This window comes from Muntiacus reevesi, chromosome 11 (genome assembly GCF_963930625.1).
Source record: "Muntiacus reevesi chromosome 11, mMunRee1.1, whole genome shotgun sequence".
In the NCBI taxonomy this organism is placed as follows: Eukaryota; Metazoa; Chordata; class Mammalia; order Artiodactyla; family Cervidae; genus Muntiacus; species Muntiacus reevesi.
Window position 1 is genome coordinate 68,841,928 of NC_089259.1, and position 24,714 is coordinate 68,866,641.

At 39.9% G+C, this 24,714-nt stretch overlaps 1 protein-coding gene across 1 annotated transcript in view; it reads right to left on the reverse strand.

The window, feature by feature from the left end:
- Positions 1-24,714, reverse strand: part of LOC136144154 (ATP-binding cassette sub-family C member 4-like) — a 203,580-nt gene that overhangs the window by 34,340 nt on the left and 144,526 nt on the right. The window contains 4 exon segments of the mRNA XM_065901812.1: positions 9,334-9,525; positions 10,806-10,906; positions 18,861-18,971; positions 20,130-20,249. Coding sequence (XP_065757884.1) covers positions 9,334-9,525; positions 10,806-10,906; positions 18,861-18,971; positions 20,130-20,249 — 524 coding nt within the window.

Below are 24,714 nucleotides of genomic sequence, written 5' to 3' on the forward strand. Positions count from 1 at the left end.
AATGATAACCCTATATGCAAAACAGAAAAAGAGACACAGAAGTACAGAACAGACTTTTGAACTCTGTGGGAGGTGAGGGTGGGATGTTTTGAAAGAACAGCATGTATATTATCTATGGTGAAACAGATCACCAGCCCAGGTGGGATGCATGAGTCAAGTGCTCGGGGCTGGTGCACTGGGAAGACCCAGAGGAATCGGGTGGAGAGGGAGGTGGGAGGGGGGATCGGGATGGGGAATACGTATAACTAATGGCTGATTCATGTCAATGTATGACAAAACCCACTGGGAAAAAAATAAATAAATAAATAAATAATAAATTTAAAAACAACAACAAAAAAAACTCATGGCTTTAAAAAAGAACTACTAAATCTTTCTGAGCAATATAATTGGAATGCTTGGAACGTTTCATGTTTTCTGATTTGAATACTTCTAAAGCTTCAAATCTTAGTCTGTCAAATCAATCATGGCATTTCAAAAATGAATTTATCTTTATGGAGATTAAACATAAGAAAAGTGGGTTTAGCTAATTTTATTATCTTATAAAGATAATACAATGACTATAAGACATTTTATTATTGTTCAACCACTCAGTCATGTCTGACTATTTGCAACCCCATGGACTGCAGCATGCCAGGTTTTCCTGTCCTTCACTATCTCCTGGAGCTTGCTCAAATTCATGTCCACTGAATTGATGATGCCACCCAATCATCTCATCCTCTGTCATCCTCTTCTCTTCCTGACTTCAATCTTTCCCAGCATCAGGGTCTTTTCCAATGAAATGGCTCTTAACATCAGGTGGCCAAAATATTGGAGCTTCAGCTTCAGCATCAGTTCTTCCAATGATTATTTAGGGTTGATTTCCTTTAGGATTGACTGGTTTGATCTCCTTGCTGTCCGAGGCACTCTCAAGAGCCTTCTCCAGCACAATAGTTCAAAAGCATCAGTTCTTCAGTGCCCAGCCTTGTTTATGGCCCAACTCTTACATCCATATATTGCTACTGGAAAAACCATAGCTTTGACTAGATAGAACTCTGTTGGCAAAATAATGTCTCTGCTTTTTAATTTGTTGTCTAGGTTTATCATAGCTTTCCTTCCAAGAAGCAAGCATCTTCTAATTTCATCGTCCGCAGTGATTTGGAGCATAAGTAAATAAAGTCTATCACTGTTTCCATTGTTTCCCCATCTATTTGCCATGAAGCGATGGAACCAGAGGCAATGATCTTAGCTTTTTGCATGTTGAGTTTTAAGCCAGCTTTTTTCACTCTCTTCTTTCACCTTCATCAAGAGATTCTTTAGTTCCTCTTTGCTTTCTGCCATTCAGGTGATATCACCTGCATATCTGAGGTTACTGATATCTCTCCTGGCAGTCTTGATTCTAGCTTGAGCTTCATCAGGCCCAGCATTTCGCATGCTGTACTTTGCATGTAAGTTGAATAAGCAGGGTAACAATATACAGCCTTGAAGTACTCCTTTCCCAATTTTGAACCAGTCCATTGTTCCGTGTCCAGTTCTAACTGTTGCTTCTTGATCTGCATACAGGCTTCTCAGGACATTTTGTACCTTATGTTAAACTCTAATTCATATAATATAGATGTGCCATTCTCTGCATGCAGGCAGGTTGTAGTGTGTATATATGTGGCTCATCTGTTCTGTGTACAGGCAGGCCTCAAAGATATTTTGTATTTGGCTCCAGACCACCTCAATGATGTGAATATCAAAATAAAGCAAGTTATATGAATTTTTTGCTTCTCTGTGCAAATAAAAGTTTTGTTTATACTATATTGTAGTCTAATGAAGTAAAATAGCATTATATAAGGTAATAGTACATACCTTAATTTCCAATACTTTATTGCTAAAAGAACACTAACCATCTGAGCATTTATTAAAAACCACTGATCAAAGATCAGAATAATAAATATAATAATAATGAAATGGTTTGAAATACTGCAAAAATTATCAAAATGTGACAGAGACGTGAAGTGAGAAAATGCTATAGGAAAAATGGTGCCATTGTACTTGTCTGACACAGCATTGCCATAAATGTCCAATTTTTTTTAAAGTATTATCTGTAAAGCACAGTTAAACAGGTATGCCTGTATTTCTGTGTGTTCTCACATGTAAATCAACACACATCAGGACACAGGTGAGAACTGATCTGCGAAAATGTGTGTATGTTCCCATGTTATCAGCTCCACTGTAACTGACCCATCTGTGCAAACAGGAATATCTGTAAACTTTAGGTAAATAGACTGAGATATGTAGGGACACCGAGGATTGCTCATGACCACAGGACTGTGAGTTCCAAACTCCAGTGAAGAGAACTAAAAAAACCAGGGGACTTCCCTGGCATTCATTCCAGTGGTTAAGATTCTATGCTTCCACTGCAGGAGGCATGGATTCGATCCCTGGTCAGGGAACTAAGATTGCACATGCTTGATGGCCTCAGACCCCCTAAAAAGAAAAAAACAACTCAAACAAAACCTGACTGATTATTCCAGAGTTCAGTCTTCAAAGCTATAGTCTGAATGTCTTTTCTGGGTAACCAAATGGTTTTACCAATTGCCCATGGAGCGTGTCACCAGTATCAGTAACCTCACGTTCTTCAATCTAAAGACACTTGGGAGACTTCCCTGGTCCCTCAGTGGTAAAGAATCTGCCTGAAAATGCAGGAGACATGGGTTCAATCCCTAGTCCAGGAGAATCCCACATGCTGTGAAGCAACTAAGCCCATGTGCCACAACTACTGAGCCTGCACTCTAGAACCCGGGAACCACAACTGTTGAGCCGACATGCCACAACTAATAAAGCCCTCGCACCCTATAGCTCATGCTCTTAACAAGAGAAGACACCACAGTGAGAAGCTCACATGTGGCAACTAGAGAAAAACCCAAGCAGCAACAAAGACCCAGCACAGCCAAAAATAAATAAATAAATAAAATTATAAAGACTCTTGAAGAAAATCTTCTGTTATTTGCTTTGCAATGGCCTCTTTCTGTTTTTCCAACCAGGTTGGTCTCTGATGATGACACAACTTATTAGACACTTACTTTTGGATCTCTCTTCACACATCAAACTCAACATATTCAACACCCAATGCCCCACACAAAATAACCCTTTCATCCGTCTTCCCTACTTTATTCTCATTACTTCTTTCCCAGGCTCACAGTGTTTAAAAAACAAAACAAACTCCTTAATCGTAATCAGTGCAAATGAATTTAAAAAGTAAATAAATACTAGGCATAGCCCAGCACTCTGAAAAAAAATTCTTAAAATGATATTTTTACTTTATGGGCTGCTATATGTGTTCTTTTTGTTGTTTCTGTATTTTTTTGGATGTGTTCTTAAAGACACAGTTCACATATTTAAGCAGAATGGGATTAATGTGAACATACTGTTATATGTGTTTTCATTTAGTATTTCATAAAAATATTTATTTTAATGCTTTCATAATATTATAGTACATGTGGTCATTTATTTAACAAATCCTCTACTGCTGGATATTTAGGCAGTGTCAAATAGTTAGCTACTATAAATAATTCTGTGTTAAACATCCCTGAAGCAAATCTTTGCAAACAACCTTAAGCATTTCCTTCACATAAATTCTAAGATTTGGAACTGCTGAGCATCAAGTATGAACCCCTTGGACAGCAAGTATGAATCCCTTGGATAGCAAGGAGATCAAACAAGTCAATCCTAAAGGAAATCAGTCCTGAATATTCATTGGAAGAACTGATGCTACAACTCCAATACTTTGGTTACCTGACACATAGAACCAACTCATTAGAAAAGACCCTGATGCTGGGAAAGACTGAAGGCAGGAGGGGAAGGGGACAACAGAGGATGAGATGGCTGGATGGCATCACTGATACAATGAGCATGAACTTGGGCAAACTCCAGGAGATGGTGAGAGACAGAGAAGCCTGGTGTGCGTCAGTCCATGGAGTTGTGAAGAGTCAGACACAATAAGGTGACTGAACAGCAACAACAAAGTATGAACATTTTCAGAGGAAGCTGTTAAGCTGCTAACCTACCCTCCAGAAGTATGATACCATTTTCTACTCCCATCCATTTCCCTGCACATTCACAAATCCAGATGTTATTGCTTTGTTTTAATCAATATCAACTTGATTCCACAAAGTGGAATCATTTTCCGAGCATGTCTTGCTGGAGGCAAAACATCTCCTGGCTCCATACCTCCTACACCTGCCCACTCTGGTCCATGTGCTCTCACTTCTCAGATTAAACTCCCAAATGCCAGCTCAGCATCCAACACTACACCCCAGGATGTCTCTTCTACAAAACTGTCCTCTCATACTTCATGTACATGAGTCAGCTTCCTTGGTATCACTAGGTAGTTGTGAGGGTTAAATGTAAAAATGTGTGTTACACACTTGGTAGTTCATTTTCCTGAATGCTTTGCAGGTGTCTGGGTCTTCATTCACTGGATCAGGGCATTATGTTTTTGCTTATGCTGGTCTCACCTCCCAGAATGCCTTTCACATGCATTTCCATCTGCTGAAACCCTAACTACATATCACAAAGTCTGTCTCACATGTCTAATTCCTTGAAAATGCTCTTCTTGTCCCCTCATGTGGGCTTGTTCCGACTCTAGCTGATGTTATGTCATTTTATATAAACGTCTATAAAAAAAAAAAGCTTACAAAGCTAATATAGTCATTTTCTTGTTTCTTCAACTAGACTGTATATGTTGACATCAGGATCTGCATTGGATTTGACTTTTTCTTATTTGTATTATCTGTGGTGTCCTGAGACAGACAAATTTCCACTGGGAGATGAGATTTTTAACTCAGGCCAGAGAAATTTATGGAAAATCTATTATCATATTATTTAGGTATAAAATAAATCAGAGAGAGACAGACACAGCAGGTGGATCCTATAGCCATAAATACAATTTCAAATGGCCAACAGCTCATTTTCATGGGACAGACAACACTTTCCACAATGCAAGTGGTTATGGTCATTTTACATCCTATGAAAATTATGCCCATTTTGTCCAAGCATTTACTCTGGGTGCTTTACATGTCTTATGTTGTTTAAGTTGTACATCAACCCTACAGGTTACATTCTATCACTTCCATTTTGCACAAGAAAAGATTGAGGCTTAGATGGCTTAGTCTGTGTGAAATATCAGAGCCTATAAACAGCAGGATGGGACTCAAATCCACGTCTATTGGCCTCTTTTCCATCCGCTGATGGGACTCCTTATCACCTGGATGGCCGGACATCTTATCATGTTCCTCTGTGTTTCTAGAACACAGAAAGTGGGGAAAGGTATAGTTGCAGTTAAAGGAACAGGCCTACCGTAGAGAACTTACAGTCAGAAAGTTAAAGCATGACGTGGAAACAAGTGTATATGTGGTGAACAGGAGCAAAGAGGGTACCTGAGGTCAGGTAGACCAGCTGTCAGCAGAAAGAAACAACACCCACAGCCAGATTGAGATAGAACCTGCAGCTAAGTGGGACACATGATGCCTGGGGAACAGGCCAAACAGACCTCATGCCCTGCTTGGGGCAGCAAGGCTCATTTTTTATCCCATCAGGTGGTGAAACAGCCACACACACACTGCTGCACTGGGCTGTCTCTGATTCTAGGTCCAGATAGGGCTGAGCCTGTGGGAAATCCCTCCGGTTCCTGCAAGAGGCTGGTATGGGGAAGGCGGGATAGCAGGATGAAAAATGCCTGTGATGGAAGACAGACTCCACTGGAAAGACACAAATAATGTGGTGGAATCACACAGAATTAGATTAAAATGTAAAAGTGCAATTTATAGAGCATAAAGGTAAGGAAATCTAGTGGCATAGAATATTCTAGAGCCTCCTGCTCAGTCACAACAGAGATTTGGGAATTCTTGAGTTCAATTTCAAACTGTCAAAGCACATTTCTTGGGAATCACAGGTTATCACTCATCAAAAACTTCCCACAGGAGGGAAAGGAGGAGGTCATGTTCAGATGCAATGCTGAGTCAAGAGGTCTGGGTGAGCTTGAGACTCTGCATTTCTAAGAAGCTCCAGGAGATGCAGGTGTTGCTGGCTCTGGCACCACAATCTGAGTCACAAAGAATTAGGAAGTTGGCCGGGGAAGGGAGACAATCTGGGAGTAATGAGAGTGGTTTTTAAGAAAATATTATGTAAAAAAGGAGAAAATGTAAGAAACTAATACTTTTGCACATTATAGCATGTGTATACTAAGCATCTGTAACAATGTAGCATCCAAATAATAGATGTGAGCGAAAACAAAGCAAAATCAATTTACCTCGAGAGCTGGAAAATATTGCCCAGGATTCTCTAAAATGATCAAATCAACCACAAAATCATCTAAATGAAAAATGTAGCCTGTTTTCAGACTCTAACCAGGAAATCTAGGCTGCTATTTACCCCATGTTGATTTTTTCTGTTTGGCTGCGCTGGGTTCTGACTGCCTTGCACGAGCTGTCTCTAGTTGTGACGATGGGGGCTGCTCCTGCAGTGCGCGGGCCTCTCGCTGAGGGGCTTCTGCTGACGCTGAGCGAAGACTTCAGGAGCTGTGGCACAGGGGCTCAGTAGCTGTGGTGCAGGGCCTAGCTGCTCTGAGGTGGGTGGACTCTTCAGACCAGGGATTGAACCAGAGTCCCCTGCATTGGCAGGCAAATTCTCCACTGCACCACCAGGCGAGTCCTAGTTCCTTATTTTTACTTGCTATTTCTTCTTCTTTGAATTAAAATCCTGCATAGTACTTACTATACTTTCCTATTGACTCTAACTTCCAGGAATTGAAACAGAAGAGGAAATAAGGGAAAGAGAATAAAGTCCCACTTCAGCTGGGCTGGCTCACTCCCATGTCCCCTGCCCACTGCACCCCTCTCCCCCCTCCACAGCAGCCTCTCTCAATCAAATCCAGCACCAAATGGGTGTCCTGGAGTGACGAGGGCTGGGACAGGTGAGCAGGAGAGGGAACCTGGGAGGTAGACAGGCAGAGTGAAATCAATTCATGAACACACTGCCCAGGTGTCATCTCCAAACACAGAAATGAAGCTAACAGTGATACTGAGTGGACCAAGGCACAGATCAAAAATCAAATTACTGCAGTTATTAATTCAGTCTCCAAATTCAATTTTCCCTCGAACATTTCAGAATCTCAATCCCATGATTTGCAGGTTTTAGAAGGAAGAATAAGAATCTGTTATATTCCTAAATTGCACTATAGAATATTTTAGATAAGTCATATTTTATGGCTTTGGAGAAAATTTAAGAAAAGTGCAGGTTAATAGAATTACATTTACAACAGAAAATCTGATAGGCACATTGTCTGAAAATAAGTAAACACCACCTACAGTACTCTCAGGGAAAAGATTATATCAAGAATTGTGGTTAATGTTTTCCTGACACAGCAGTTCACATTTTTCCTGACCTACACTGAAACTGGAAATAATTAGGAGGGAGTTTTTGCCCTGTGGCTAACTGAAGCTGCTCCCTGGGTAGCATTCGGGCATTACATTGAATATTTTTTCATGTTACAAGTGTTTCATTCATTAAATTACAGCTACAGCCATTAGATGGGTCTGGGGTGGTAAGAGTTTTAAAGAGCTGTTCTTTCAGTTATTTATGGAGTTGTCATGTGTGTGTGTGTGTTGGTTTCTGCTTGCTCACACCTGTGTAACTCACTCAGCCTCACAACCAGCAGTCCCTCAGAACCCTCTCTGTGCCCTGCAGAATGCCACTTTCTGGGAACAAAAATGAAAACAAGATGCTCCCTGATTACAAAAGACCTCAAAATACTATGAGATACAGATCCCAAATTACAAAGCATGCCACAGGTACTCTTTTTTATTTTCATTATGATGAAATTCACATAACATAAAATTTAGCCATTTAACCATTTTTAAGTGGATATTTTGGTGTTCAGTACATTCACATTGCTGTGCAACCAAGCTTGAGAATTTTCTTTTTGCCTCGTAAAACTGAAATTCTTACCCATTAAAAACAACTCTCCATTTCCCCTCCCCCAGTCCCTGGAAACCACCATCCTACTTCCTGTTTTCTTGGATTTGACTACTCTAGGAATCTCACATAAATGGAATCAGAGTATCCATTCCTTTTGTGTCTGGGTTATTTCATTTAGCAAGATGTCACCAAGGCTTATCCACAGGTCTGAATTTTCTTCCTTTTTAAGGGTAAATAATACTTCATTGTAAGGATTTAGTTCCTTCCAACTTTTGTCTGCTATGAACATAGATGTATATTAAACTGAGGGTCTCAAAGATGCATTAGAGTTGACTCAGAAAATGATGAGATTTTCACCATCCAGATGATGGAGGGAAAGGGTCTGTCTCTGAGGTAGAGGGCCAGTGTGTGCACTGGGAACAAGGAGGACATGGTGCTTTGGAAGAACCTACACACAACTCGAGTGTAGACATATGTGCATATGTCAGAGACATACTAACTGCAGAGGGAGGTGAGGAAGATCCCCTACCACCTTGTCTGTTCTGGTTTAGTCTCTTCAAGACTCTGTCCTGGTCCCAGCTGAGGGCCCCAAGCTGAGTATGGAAGGAATGTCACCAGCAGACATGGACACTAGCAGGTTCAGGTCACAAGCCTTCTGCCATCTCTTAAGTGGATCTTCTCTGCTCCCTTCAATTTGCTTTTGACTTTGAGCCAATCTCTAGACTATACCTCCATCTGAGGCCCTAGTTCCTCACTCCTGCCTGGGTCAGGTGGCTCTTCTCTGGTGGACACAAGCTCATCCCACGGCCCCTGATGGAGTGGGCTTGAGGCTATGCTATGGTTCCAGCAGCAGCTCACACAGCCCAGTAAGGATCAGATATGGGCTAAGAACAAAGCAGTCTGTGGGGGGAAGGCAGGGGGCTGGCAGCTCAATGTGGGTGAGTGGAGGACAAGGCTGCAAGAAGGGCTAAGAGACAGAGAGGGAGGCTGCAATCAGAGGGAGGAAGAGAAGAGAAGATTTCAGAAATACAAACAAGAAAAAAATGGAAAGGAATGAGATATTGGAGAGTTAGGGCCAGGAAGACAAGGCTGACATCCCAGACTTTGCATGAATAATCAGGTGTCACATATAGCATCCTGAGTCAGGTTAAGATGGAGCCCCAGATCCCAGGGCCCATCAACCACCATGAGGGAGCTCACAACACAGGGGAAAAATTGCTGGTATCCCCATCCCATGGTCAGTTTCCGAGAAAGATTCACCTACAATGTCACTGATCTAATTTGCATCCATTAGGAACAAGCAGTCCCCCTGACATAATGATAAGAAAGCCAAGAACAGATGTGGTGCTAAATCTTTAGTTGGATTTAAAAAGGCAAATGACTTAAACTAACCTTTTCTCTTGAGTAAATGGATGTTTCCAGGTTCCTCAATACCAGAGGACTATCCGACTTATACCTGAAGTTCACACTGTTAAAGTAAATCTCCCCGTTGTTGGGCCAGAATGATGGTGGGCGATACTCAAGTTTCCAGGGCGCTTCTTTCTCAAGGTCTGTATATTCAATCACCCTTTCTACTGAAATCATCTGAAAGACATATGACATCACATGAGTTAGTATCAGAGGATCTAGTTTATGGGTGTTCAGAGATTGTAAATGAAATCTCCTGCTTTTCTATGGTTCAGAATATCTCAGGTCTCAACATCCGCAAAGGACAGAGGTAGGAGTCTGATGAGGCCTTAGATGATCTGTAAATGTGTTCATCATCTTAACACTTTTACACATGACTACTTCCTTTCATTTTAAAGCTAAAAAAATTAGAGAAATAAATGGTAAGATTTTTTGATCCACTTTTCACATCTGAATAAAAACAACACAAGAATTTTTTGAAAGAAAAGAACACTTATGGACATCAATCAGTATGTGTGGCTACAGAAGGGCCATGTGTTACAGATGACCAGAATTGGACAGTCATCAAACATAATTTTAATAATTAGTCACTTTCTACTCTGTTAGAAGAAATAAATGGAAAAACTTCATTTTTATTGTTTTTCTCCCTTTAGGAGAAGGTACAAATATTCAAAAGTGTATAATTTACTTATTGACTAAGGCCTCTTAAACAACCATAATTCCACACCTTTGAGAGCACATTCTGGAAGAGAGCCTATCCGACCAGAGATAATGGCTGCCAGCAAACTCAGGTGTTCAATACACACAAGAATAAGTGATAAAATGGGGGGGGGGGAGGGGTGCAGGAACATAACAATTAAATAAACCTTAAAATACTGGATTCTTTTCTTTTACCAAAGTAAGGAATTACCCATTAAGATGCAAACATAAACAAGCTGCTAAGAAATTAGCTTATATTGTCTCCAGAATTTCAGAACCTCTCTCATACAGAGACATTTACTGTATTTGAAGATAGTTTGTGATGAATATAAAACCTTCTGATATGGCATATATATGTGGGAAAATATGTATATATTTTTATTAACTTCAAGCAGATGGAAAGTGAAAGTGAAAGTCGGTCAGTCACCTTCAGCTCTTTGAAACCCCATGGATATCTGCCAGACTTCTCTGTCCATGGGGATTCTCCAGGCAAGAATACTGGAGTGGGTAGCCATTCCCTTCTACAGGGGATCTTTCCAACCCAGGGATAGAACCTTTGTCTCTTGTGGCTCCTGCATTGCAGGTGGATTTTTTATTTTTACCATCTGAGCCACCAGTGAAGCCCTTAAACAAATGGAGGAGAACATAAAAAAACATTTTAAAATGATGTAAAAAAAAGGGTTTTATTATTTTAATAAGAATTGCTTTTATGCCATAAGGAGACCTGAAAAGGCTGATAACAGAAAGATAAACATCACCATGTTCTCAACTTCAGCACTTTGCCTGACGCACCGCTGGAACATCCCCGAGAGTGTGAGAGTGAGAGACAGGACCAGGCCAACCTGCCCGAGATCCAAAGCTAAATGAGGAAAAAGAGGAGTAAAATCAGTCTACTTCTCAACCCCTCACACAGGCCCTTCTGTCACTTTACAAAGAAGACTCCTTTATGATTTTTTTATTGAAGTATAGTTGATTTACAAACGTGTTAGTTTCAGATCTACAGTAAAGTGAATTAGCCAGATATATACATATAATCAGCTCTTTTAAAATTATTTTCCCATATATGTCATTACAGAGTATTAAATAGAATCCCTTGTGCTATACAGTAGGTCCTTTTTAGTTATCTATTTTATTATGTAGTAGTGAGAAGACTCCTTTATAATATTTAAATCATTTGCATGTAATGATAGTATCACTCATAATATTACTTCTGTTGTATGAGACAGTAATACAGTAACAACAACAAAAAAATGCTATGAGGGACTTCCCTGGTGGTCCGATAGCTAAGACACTGAACTCCCAATGCAGGGGGCTCAGGTTCAATCCCTGGTCAGGCAACTAGACTCCACATGCCACAACTAAGAGTTCACATGCTGCAACTAAAGTCCTGTCTGTTATGAGTAAGACTGAAGATCCCACGTGCCCTAGCTAAGACCCAGCACAGCCAAATAAATAAGCAAATTTTTTAAAAAAAAATACGAATTTAGAAAGAACTAACAAAGTTGTTGGTGTTAAGTCACTAAGTCATGTCTGACTCTGTGACACCATGGAATGTAGCTCTACAGGCTTCCCTGTCCTTTGTTATCTCCCAGAGTTTGCTCAAATTCATGTCCATTGAGTTCATGATGCTATCTAACCATCTCATCCTCTGCCACCTCCTTCTCCTGCCTTCAATCTGTCCCATATCAAGGTCTTTTCTAATGAATCAGCTCTTCACATCAGGTGGCAAAAGTATTGGAGCTTCAGCATCAGCCCTTCCAGTGAATATTCAGGGTTGATTTTCTTTAGGATTTAATGATTTGATCTCCTTGCTGTCCAAGGGACTCTCAAGAGTCTTCTCCAGCACTACAATTTGAAAGCATTGATTCTTTGGCTCTCAGCCTTCTTAAAGGACCAAGTTTTACATCCGTTGACAACTTTTACATGACTACTGGAAAAAACATAACTTTTGCTATATGAACCTTTGTTGGCAAAGTGATATCTCTGCTTTTTAATATTCTATATAGATTTGTCATAGCTTTGCTTCCAAGAAGCAAACGTCTTTTCATTCATGGTTACAGTCACAGTTTGCAGTGATCTTTGGAACCCAAGAAAACAAAATCTATCACTGCTTTCAATTTTTTCCCATCTATTTACCATGAAGTGATGGGACTGGATGCCATCATCTTAGATCTTTGAAAGCTGAGTTTTAAGTGAGTTTTTTCACTCTGCTCTTTCACTTTCATTAAGAGGCTCTTTAGTTCTTCACTTTCTGCCATTAGAATGGTATCATCTGCATATCTGAGGTTATTGATATTTCTCCTGGCAATCTTGATTCCAGCTTCTGCTTCATCCAGCCCGGCCTTTCTCATGATGTACTCTGCATATACGTTAAATAAGGAGGGTGACAATATACAGCCTTGACGTACCCCTTTTCCTATTTGGAACCAGTCTGTTATTCTATATCCAGTTCTAGCTGTTGCTTCTGGACCTTCATACAGGTTTCTCAAGGGGCAGGTCAGGTGGTCTGGTATTCCCATATCTTTCAGAGTTTTCCACAGTTTATTGTGATCCACACAGTCAAATGTTTTGGCATAGTCAATAAAGCAGAAATATATGTTTTTCTGGAACTCTCTTGCTTTTTCAATCATCCAGCAGATGTTGGCAATTTGATCTCTGGTTCCTCTGCCTTTTCCAAAACCAGCTTGAACATTTGGAAGTTCACAGTTCACGTGCTGCTAAAGCCTGGCTTGGAGAATTTTGAGCATGAGTTTACTAGCATGTGAGATGAGTGCAATTGTGCAGTAGTTTGAGAATTCTTTGGTATTGCCTTTCTTTGGGATTGAAATGAAAACTGACCTTTTCCAGTCTTGTGGCCTCTGCTGATTTTTCCAAATTTGCTGACATATTGAGTGTAGCACTTGCACAGCATCATCTTTTAGGATTTAAAATAAATCAACTGGAATTCCATCATTCCACTAGTTTTGTTCTTAGTGATGCTTCCTAAGGCCCACTTGACTTCACATTCGAAGATGTCCGACTCTAGGTGAGTGATAACACCATCGTGATTATCTGGGTCATGAAGATCTTTTTTGTATAGTTCTTCTGTGTTTTCTTGACATTTCTTCTTAATATCTCCTGCTTCTCTTAGGTCCATACCATTTCCGTCCTTTATTGTGCCCATCTTTGCATGAAATATTCCCTTGGTATCTCTAATTTTCTTGAAGAGATCTCTAGTCTTTCCCAGTCTATTGTTTTCCTCTATTTCTTTGCATTGATTGCTAAGATAGGCTTTCTTATCTCTCCTTGCTATTCTTTGGAACTCTGAATTCAAATGCGTATATCTTTCCTTTCCTCCTTTGCTTTTCACTTCTCTTCTTTTCACTGCTACTTGTAAGGCCTCCTCAGATAGCTATTTTGCTTTTTTGCATTTCTTTTTCTTGGGGATGGTCTTGATCCCTGTTCCTACACAATGTCATTAACCTCCATCCATAGTTCATCAGGCACTCTGTCTATCAGATTTAGTCCCTTAAATCTATTTCTCTTTTCCACTGCATAATCATAAGGGATTTGATTTAGGTCATACCTGAGTGGTCTAGTGGTTTTCCCCACTTTCTTCAATTTCAGTCTGAACTTGGCAATAAGGAATTCAAGATCTGAGCCACACTCAGCTCCCGGTCTTTTTTTTTTTCTGACTGTACGGAGCTTCTCTATCTTTGGCTGCAAAGAATATAATCAATCGGATTTTGGTGTTGACCATCTGTGATGTCCATGTGTAGAGTCCTCTCTTGTGTTGTTGGAAGAGGGTGTTTGCTATGACCAGTGCATTCTCTTGGCAGAAGTCTATTAGCCTTTGCCCTGCTTCATTCTGTACTCCAAGACCAAATTTGCCTGTTACTCCAGGTGTTTCTTGACTTCCTACTTTTTTATTCCAGTTCCCTGTAATGAAAAGGACATCTTTTTTGGGTGTTAGTTCTAAAAGGTCTTGTAGGTCTTCATAGAACCATTCAACTTTAGCTTCTTCAGCGTTACTGGTCGGGGCATAGATTTGGATTACTGTGATATTAAATAAACATAGTGACAACATATAGCTTTGTCATACTCCTTTCCCAGTTTTGAACCAGTCCATTGTTCCATGCTTATTTAACTTATATGCAGAGTACATCAAGAGAAATGTTGGGCTGGAAGATGCACAAGCTGGAATCAAGATTGCCAGGAGAAATATCAATAACCTCAGATATGCAGATGATACCACCCTTATTGAAGAAAGTGAAGAACTAAAGAGCCTCTTGGTGAAAGTGAAAGAGGAGAGTGAAAAAGTTGGCTTAAAGCTCAACATTCAGAAAACTAAGATCAATCAACTGAGATTGGGTCCCATCACTTCATGGCAAATAGATGGGGAAACAGTGGCTGACTTTATTTTTCTGGGCTCCAAAATCACTGCAGATGGTGATTGCAGCCATGAAATTAAAAGACGCTTATTCCTTGGAAGGAAAGTTATGACCAACCTGGAGAGCATATTAAAAAGCAGACATTACTTTGTCCACAAAGGTCCGTCTAGTCAAGGCTATGGTTTTTCCAGTGGTCATGTATGGATGTGAGGGTTGAACCATAAAGAAAGTTGAGCGCTGAAAAATTGATGCTTTTGAACTGTGGTGTTGGAGAAGACTCTTGAGAGTCCCTTGGACTGCAAGGAGATCCAACCAGTCCATCCTAAAGGAGATCAGTCCTGCATGTTCATTGGAAGGACTGATGATGAAGCTGAAACTCCAATACTTTGGCCACCTGATGTGAAGAGCTGACTCATTGGAAAAGACCCTGATTCTGGGAAAGATTGAGGGCAGGAGGAGAAGGGGACAACAGAGGATGAGATGGTTGGATGGCATCACCGACTCAATGGACATGGGTTTGGGTGGACTCCGGGAGTTGGTGATGAACAGGGAGGCCTGGTGTGCTGCGGTTTATTGGGTTGCAAAGAGTCAGACACAACTGAGCAACTGAACTGAACTGAACTGAATTGTTACAAGTCCAGTTCTGTTTCTTCTTGACCTGCTTACAGGTTTCTCAGGAGACAGGTATGATGGTCTGGTATTCCTATCTCTTTCAGAATTTTCCACAGTTTATTGTGATCCACAGAGTCAAAGCCTTTCAACATAGTGTATGAAACAGATGCTTTCCCTGTTATTCCCTTGCTTTCTCTATGACCCAATCTATGTTGGCAATTTGATCTCTGGTTCCTCTGCCTTTCCTAAACCCAGTTTGTATAGTTGGAAGTTCCCAATTCACATACTGTTGAAATCTTGTTTGAAGGATTTTGCTGCTGCTGCCGCCAAGTCACTTCAGTCGTGTCTGACTCTGTGTGACCCCATAGATAGCAGCCCACCAGGCTCCCCCGTCCCTAGGATTCTCCAGGTAAGGACACTAGAGTGGGTTGCCATTTGCTTCTCCAATGCATGAAAGTGAAAAGTGAAAGTGTAGTCGCTCAGTCTTGTCTGACTCTTCATGTCCCCATGGACTGCAGCCTACCAGGCTCTTCCGTCCATGGGATTTTCATCATAACCTTATTAGCATGTAAAATGAGTGCAATTGTATGATAGCTTGAGCATTCTTTGGGATTGGAATGAAAACTGATTTTCAATCCTGTGGCCACTGCTGAGTTTTGCAAATTTGCTGGCATATTACATGAACAGTATCATCTTTTAGGATTTGAAATAGCTAAGCTGGAATTCCATTAACTCCACTAACTTTGTTCATAGTGATGCTTCTTAAGGTCCACTTGACGTCACACTCCAGGATGTCTAGCTCAAGATGAGTGACCATACCATCTTGGCTATCCAGGCCATTAAGATCTTTCTGGTACAGTTTTTCTGTGTATTCTTGCCACCTCTTCCTCATCTCGATGCTTCTCCTAGATCCTTAACATTTTTGTCCTTTATCATTTAATCCCACCTGGATTGAGATACACTTGGCAGTATAATATAGTTGAGGATGCCATTGTTCAGATTTTTGTCCTTATGCTTTAATTATCATTATGTAACTTCACTTTCTATGTCCAATATAGCTGCAGTTGAAATCACAAAAACAAGGCAATGGATTTTAAAAGCCAGAGCTTTTAAATCTAAAATATTACTCTCACTTTTCCATTATTAAAGACTGTGATTCAGGGCTATTTCAGTGGATAGTGAGGGATGGTGAATTCATGCCACACATTCCAACAACTGCTCATCTGGGACCCACACAGCAGTGAGGATACTGTTTTTGCTACAGAGATTCTTTCTTAGACCCTTACAACCAAGGATTCCAAGTAGCCCAAAAGATAAAACTTAAAACCTAATCTGTACAAAAAGCTTAATAGTGAACCTGGTTCTCTCCATCCAGCTATAGGACACTACCTGGAAAGTTCAGAAGGTCATCTCGCTACAGTTATGTAGATCTCAACGCATTCAAAGAAAGATAAAAAGATAAAATATCTCAATGAAGACCTACTGTAAACAAACAAACAAGCAAATTACTCAAAAGCAATCTACAGATTCAATGCAATCCCTATCAAATTACCTTTGGCATTTTTCACAGAATTAGAACAAAGAAATCTATATTTTGTATGGAAACACAAAATACCATGAATAGCCAAGGTAATCTTGAGAAAAACAAAGAAGAAAAATGAAGCTAGGAGGAATCACGTGCCCTGTCTTCAGACTATATCACAAAGTTACAGTAATTGAAACAGTATGCTACTGGCACCAAAGACAGAAATATAGATCAATGGAACAGAGCAGGAAGTCCAGAGAAAAACCCATGAACCTGTGTCACATATGGCAAAGGAAGCAAGAATACACAATGGAGAAAAGACAGTTTCTTTAAGAATTGTTGCTGGGAAAACTGGACAACTACATGTAAAAGAATAAAATCAGGACACTCCCTAAGACCATAAACAAAAGTAAACTCAAATAGATTACAGACATAAATGTAAGACCAAACTCTAGAAAACTCTTAGATGAAAACATAGGGAGAATTCTCTCTGATATAAATTGCAGCAAGCTTTTTTACCCACCTCCTAAAGCAATGAAAATAAGTAAAACACACACAAAAAAACAAGGCCCAATTAAGCTTAAAAACTTTTGCACAGCAAAAAAACACAAAAAACAAAAGACATAAAAAATACCAAAGACAACCTGTAGAATGGGGGTAAATATTTGCAAATGAAGAGACTGACTGACAAGGGATTACTCTCCAAAATATACAAATAGTTCATGCAGTTCAATATCAAAAATAAATAAATAAGTAAATAGCCCAATCAAAAAATGGGCAGAAGATTAAAACAGACATTCTCTAAAGAAGACATACAAATGGCCAAAAAGCACAAGAAAAGATGGTGTGCATCTCTAATTACTAGAAAAATGCATATCAAAACTACAGTGAAATTTAAAACAACAACAACAACAACAAAAAAAAACCCACAGTGAGGTTTCTCCTCATATAAGTCAGAATGACCATCATCAAAAAGTTTACAAACAATAAGTACTGAAGAGGGTGTGGAGAAAAGGGAACCTTCCTACACTGTTGGTGGGAATGTAAACTGGTACAGCCACTATGGAAAACAATATGGAGGTTTCTTTAAAAACTAAAAATAGAGCTACCATAAGATCCAGCAATCTAACTCCAGGGCATATATCCAGAGAAAACCATAATTTATAAGGATACATAAACCCTAACATTCACTGCAGGACTATTTACAACAGCCAGGACATGGAAGCAACCTAAATGCCTGTCAACAGAGCAATAGACAAGAAAGATGCAGTACCATATATACAATGGAATGTTACCCAGCCATAAAAATGGGCAAAATAATGTCATTTGCAGCAACATGGCTGGACCTAGAGATTTGCATACTGAGTGAAGTAAGTCTGAGAGAAACAGAATATGACATTGCTTATATATGGAATATAACAAAAGGCTACAAATGAACTTATCTACAAAACAGAAGCAGAGTAACAGGTGTAGAAAATAACCTTATGTTTATTAGGGGATAAGGGAGGGGAGGGATAAATTGGAAGACTGGGACTGACACATACATACTACTATATATAAAATATTAAAATAGATAATTAATAAGAAACTACTGTAAAGTACAGAGAACTCTGTAATGATCTATATGGGGAAAGAATCTAAAAAAGAGTGGATATATGTATATGTATAACAGATTGACTTTGCTGTACATTGGAAACTAGGACAACAGTGTAAATGAACTATACCCCAGTAAAACTTGAAATAAAAATTAAAGAATGGCCTGAGCGAGCTAAAGCAGGGGTCCAAGACACCATAGGTCTGTTGGAGCAGGCAGGTTCATACCTGATTTTTTGTTCCTAAAGATTTCAAAAGTGAAAAACAGAAATTCTTTTCTAAAGGACTATTCATTTGAAGTATTAATCAAAATGCAAATTACTAAAAAAATACAGGCACCCCAATGTTTATGGGATATGGAAAAAGAATCTTTAAAAAAGTGGATATATATATATATATATATAACAGATTCACTTGGTTATATACCTGAAGCCAACACAACATCATAAATCAACCATATGCCAATCAAAAAAAATTTTTTAATGATCTCAACAAGGACCTACTGTAAATAAATAAGTGAAAAAAAAGATAATAGTTCTCATCAAGACACAAATGACTTCACATGGACACACTGTGGAGTCACATGCTGCAGACACTTTAATGCAACTCATTAGAACCAAAGAGTATATATTAGATAAGACGAAAACAGTTTAATAACTACAAACAAAGCTATAAAATGTAAATATACCACAAACATTCACATTTATACTTACATTCTACCAGAATCAGGGCCCCAAAGGCAACAACAGTGACAAAGATGGCACAGATGACATCCAGATACACAGAGAGCCACTGGGACGTTGTCAGAAGCAGGAACCAAGCCTCTGGATTTGTGAACCATAATAGGTATAATACGTAAACAGGAAAAACCATGTTAGCTGCTTCTCATGAGGGAGAACATTTTCTCAGTTGAGCTACAGAAGATTTTACACAAGGTAGGACAGCAAAGTTACATACCTGTAACTTCAAAGGAACGTGAAGATTCCAGAAAACTAGGTTCAACACAAAACAACATATGGGACACACAGGAATCAGTCCAAGAAGAATGCTTTGAAAACTTCAACCCACGGGTTATCAAGAGAAACACCATCACAAGAAAGAAGATGGGAAAACATCTCACTGGTGTGTTTCCTGCAGTTCTGGGCCTCAACATGAAGATCCTCCTCTCAAAGGGTCAGCTGTTCCCAGCTCTGACAGCAGAGAGCACAGATCCAGCACCTTCTGCCCTCTCTACAGGGCCTGAGGTGGTTATTCTTAAGAGCCAGTGTCCACATGACCATCAGCTAACAGGATCTGTATGTGGCTTTCAAAATGCCATGTTATCTTCAAAATATATTAATGATTGAAAAATTTGGCCACGATTTTATAGACTTAGAGGAAATTCTGAATTTTCTACCTAGATGAAAAACAAACAAACTTCATTGATACAAAGCATAATCAAGTGGGTAGCAAATCAGGAAATTATTTTCCTCAATATTTCTGCTTCCCTCTATGTCTGCTCTTAAAAGAGTCGGCAAAGCACACCCTGAGGGGCAAGAACAGCCACCATCTGTTTCTGAAAATAAAGTTTTATTGGAACACAGTCATTGATTGATGTATGATCTTTGCCTGTCTTTGTGCTACAATGGCAAAGATGAGTAGTTACAACAGAGACAGCACACAAAGCCTATGATATTTTCTATCTGGACCTTTGGAAAAAAGAAAAATTTACTGACTCCTGCCTTAAAGAGACAGATGTCCACAGGGCACAGTGATGGAAGTACAATGCGGGCCAGTCAGGGGAGAAAAGCAGGGCTGTGAGGGGGGGAGAGGGGAACACAGAGGAGATGCTGAGAGGAAGGGGTGGGGGAGGCAGGTGTGCAGAGGACAACGTGGGCTGACACACAGAGAGGTGCTGGCCAGCCAGGCCACCTGAGACAGAGATCAGACCTCAGAAGGGAGCACATCCTATCCTTAGAAATCATCTCCAGAAACTTACAGACCTGAGTGCAAATCCTGGTGTGCATCAAACAGCTCCTGAAATTTCCGTTCAGCTCTGTACACCCGGATGGTCCAGAATCCCCGGAGAGAAGATGCTAAGTGGGAAAACACCAGGCTTCGAGCTTGGGGAGAGACAGACACACGACAGAGAAAGTCAGGGAGGCTAGATGCGAGGAAACCAACTGTCTCATGGGCTCTGTGGTCACACGTCCCACCAAAGGGAATCCTCCATGTGACCCTAAACTCCTGCTCACACCAAGCTTCACTTTAATGACCTGGGAGTGAAAGATTCTCTTTGAAACTACCTTTGATTAAATTCAAAATCCCAGTTAGATTTAGATAAAGGAATTCTTTACTGGTTATTTCATCAACGTCCTCTCAAACATTCCTCCCTCTATATTTTTCTGGCATCTTTCCAGGTGGAAATTGCTCACAATTTTTTAAAAGTATATTGAATATAGTTGATTTACAATAATCTGCTAGTTTCAGGTGTGTAGTATAGTCATTCAGTTCTTTGCTCTGATTATATTCCATTATAGGTTATTAAAAGATACTGAATAAAATTCTCTGTGCTTTACACTTAATCCGTGTTATCTGTTTGATGTATTAATAGTAGTGTGTCTATTAATCCCATATTTCTAATTTGCTCCTCACATCCTCCCAATGCCCTTTGGTAACCACGAGTTTGTTTTCTATGCCTCTGAGTCTATTTCTAGTTTGCGTACAGATTTATTTGTATTATTTTTAGACTCCATGTGTAAGTGATATCATATGTCTTTCTCTGACTTTCTTTACTAAGAATAATATTCTCTAGATCCATCCATGTTTCTGCAAATGGCAATATTTCATTTTTTCCCATAGGTGAGTAATTATCATTCACTAATTTTTTAACCAGTAGCATTTTAAAATTTAATTCCTCATTAGAGTCCTCACCACACTGAATTTTGATGAGCTATCTGTGCATTGTTTCCACCTTAGATGAGTAACCAAGGGCTGAGATAGAGTCAATACATCCCTACACTGGACCAGAACCAGACACACGACAGGGATGAGATGAGGAAGAGGAGCAGACAGTCTGCCATCTCCTCCATCCTGGGACTCTCCCCACACCTGCACCAGGAGTCTCTGTGTGGGTCACGGAGCACCTGATACTGCACAGCCCTTGTGCCCACAGGACCCAGCAGATGAGGAGCCTTTGAACAGTCTTGACTTCTGCTCTGGGAACCTGATAGATGTTTTTATATCTGCCTGCTGGACACCTGTTCTGTTGTTTGGAGGGCACTGTGGCACGTGACACTCACATCACCCTTTTAGAATCTGAGAGTGGCCTCAGTGTCCATCTTTTGAGTGACTTCATGTGGTTGGGGGCCTGATGTCACATGACTGCCCATTCATTTCCTGCCATCTTCTCTAAGAGCACACTGACCACGAGCACCAGGGTCAGGCTCTTGCCTGTCAGGGAACAGCTGGGCTGCAGGCTGCCAGGCAGGGAGGACACTTACATTTCTCATTTCCCACAGTGAACAAGAATGTAACTTGCTGTTGCCAGGGGCACATAGTGAGCCTCTGACCTCTGTCTGGGATGAATGATAACTTGTGATGTATCAGCAGGAAATACTGACATCACTTTGCTACCTGTGTGTGTCCTAGAGAAGATCTGTTAATCCAGCTAGGTTGTTTATAGGAAGTTAGTAATGCATCTTACATGAGACTACAGAGATTTTATAAAGTGATGGGGGAAAGAATCCAGCGGGAAACTCCTAACTGTTCTCAGGCCCTCACTCCTTAGTCCAGTATCTGAATGCCTGTCCAGTGACAGTTCAGTCAGTACAGACGTGCACCTGGGCATTGCATGTTCAAAGGGGTTGAGGTACAAACAAGTAAGACACAGAACCTCCTCTTGTGTGTAATGCCCCCAGTTCTATAAAGAAGGAAGGATCAGGGGCAGTCCATAGATGGCAGAGGAATAGGATGGAGAGATCACTTTCTCCCCTACAAATTCATCAAAAGAACATTTGAATGCTGTACAAATTCCACAAAACAACTTCTGAATGCTGGCGGAGGACACCAGACACCCAAAAAGGCAGTCCATTCTCTTTGAAAGGAGGTCCCTCTTCTCTTCTCTGTTTAACACTGTGGATCTCTTTGGGTGTTCCGGGCTGTGGAGAACACTTAGGGAACTGATTACTGGTTAGATTGGTCTCTCTCCTTTTGACTCCCCCTCTTCTCCTCCTGGTCACCTTTATCTCCCTTCTCCCTCTTCTCTTCTCCATGTAACTCTTTGAACCTCTCTGGGTGTCCCTAACTGTGGAGAATCTTTTCACCATTAACCTAGATGTTTTATCATCGGTACTGTATGGATGGAAAAGTATTGAGGCTACTGTAAGAATAAAACTGAAAGCCACAGGCAGGAGGCTTAAATCCAAAACTTGAGAACACCAGAAAATTCCTTACTCCAGAGAACATTAATCAGCAAGAGCTCATCAAAAAACCTCCATACCTACACTGAAACCAAGCTCAAGTCAAGAGCCAACAAGTTTCAGAGCAAGACATACCAATCTAATTCTCCAACAATGTAGGAACATAACCCTGAGCATTAAAATACAGGTGGCCAAAAGTCACACCAAACCCACAGACACCTGAAAATTCACTACTGGACACTTCATTGCACTCCAGAGAGAAGAGATCCAGCTACACGCACCAGAATACCGACGCAAGATTCCCTAACCAGGAAACCTTGAAAAGCCACTCTTCCAACCCCACCCACATGGAGGAACCTTCACAATAAAGAGGAACCACAAACTTGCAGCATACAGAAAGGGCACCCCAAACACAGCAATCTAAACAAAATGAAAAGGCAGAGAAACATTCATCAGGTAAAGGAACATGATAAATGCCCACCAAACCAAACAAAAGAGGAGGAGACAGGGAGCCAACCTAAAAATGAATTCAGAATAATGATCTGAATGATCAGTAAAAATGATCTAAAATCTTGAAAACAAAATGGAGTTGCAGATAAATAGTTTGGAGACAAGGATTGAGAAGATGCAAGAAAATTTGAACAAGGACTTAGAAGAAATAAAAAAGTCAATCAATAATGGATAATGCAATAACTGAGACAAAAGCACTCTGGAGGGAACCAACAGTAGGATAACTGAGGCAGAAGATATGATAAGTGAGGTGGAAGATACAATAGTAGAAATAAATGTAGCAGAGAGGAAAAAAGAAAAAAGACTTCAAATAAATGAGGACAAATTCAGAGACCTCTGGGACAATGTTAAATGCCCCAACATTTGAATCATAGGAGTCCCAGAAGAAGACAAAAAGAAAGGCCATGAGAAAATACTTGAGGAGATATTAGTTTAAAACTTCCCTAAAATGGAGAAGGAAATAGCTACCAAAGTCCAAGAAACTCAGAGTCCCAAAAGGATAAACCCAAGGTGAAACACCCCAAGACACATATTAATCAAGTTAGCAAACATCAAATACAAAGAACAAATATTAAAAACAGCAAGGGAAAAGCAACACATAGCACATAAGGGGATTCCCATAAGGATAACAGCTGATCTTTCAATAGAAACTCTTTGGGCCAGAAGGGAATGGCAGGACATACTTAAAGTAATGAAAGAGAAAAAAACTACAACCAAGATTACTATACCCAGAAAGGATCTCATTCAAATATGAAGGAGAAATCAAAAGCTTTACAGACACGCAAAAGCTAAGAGAATTCAGCACCACCAAACCAGTTATTGAATAAATGCTAAAGGATCTTTTCTAGACAGAAAACATAGAAAAGGTTTATAAATTCAAACCCAAAACAACAAAGTAAATGGCAATGGAATCATACTTATTAATAATTACCTTAAATGTTAATGGGTTGAATGCCCCAACCAAAACACAAAGTCTGGCTGAATGGATACAAAAACAAGACCCCTATATATGCTGTCTACAAGAGACCCACCTCAAACAAGGGACACATACTGACTGAAAGTGAAGGGCTGCAAAAAGATATTTCATGCAAATGGAGACTAAAAGAAAGCAGGAGTAGCAATACTCAAATCAGATAAAACAGACTTTGAAATAAAGGATGTGAATAGAGACAAAGAAGGACACTACATGATGATCAAAGATCAGTCCAAGAAGATATAACAATTATAAATATATATGCACCCAACATAGGAGCACCACAATATGTAAGGTAAATGCCAACAAGTATGAAAGGAGAAATTAACAGTAACACAATAATAGTCAGAGACTTTAATAACCCAGTCACATCTATGGATAGATCAATTAAACAGATAATTAGCAAGGAAACAGAAACTTTAAATGACACAATGGGCCAGTTAGACATCATTGATATCTATAGCACATTTCACCCCAAAACAATGAATTTCACCTTTTTCTCAAGTGCACATGGAACTTTCTCCAGGATAAATCACATCCTGGGCCATAAATCTAGCCGTGGTAAATTGAAAAAAACTGAAATCATTTCAAGCATCTTTTCTGATCACAATGCTGTAAGATTAGATGCCAACTACAGAAAAAAAAAAAAAAAACTAATAAAAATACAGACATATGGAGGCTAAA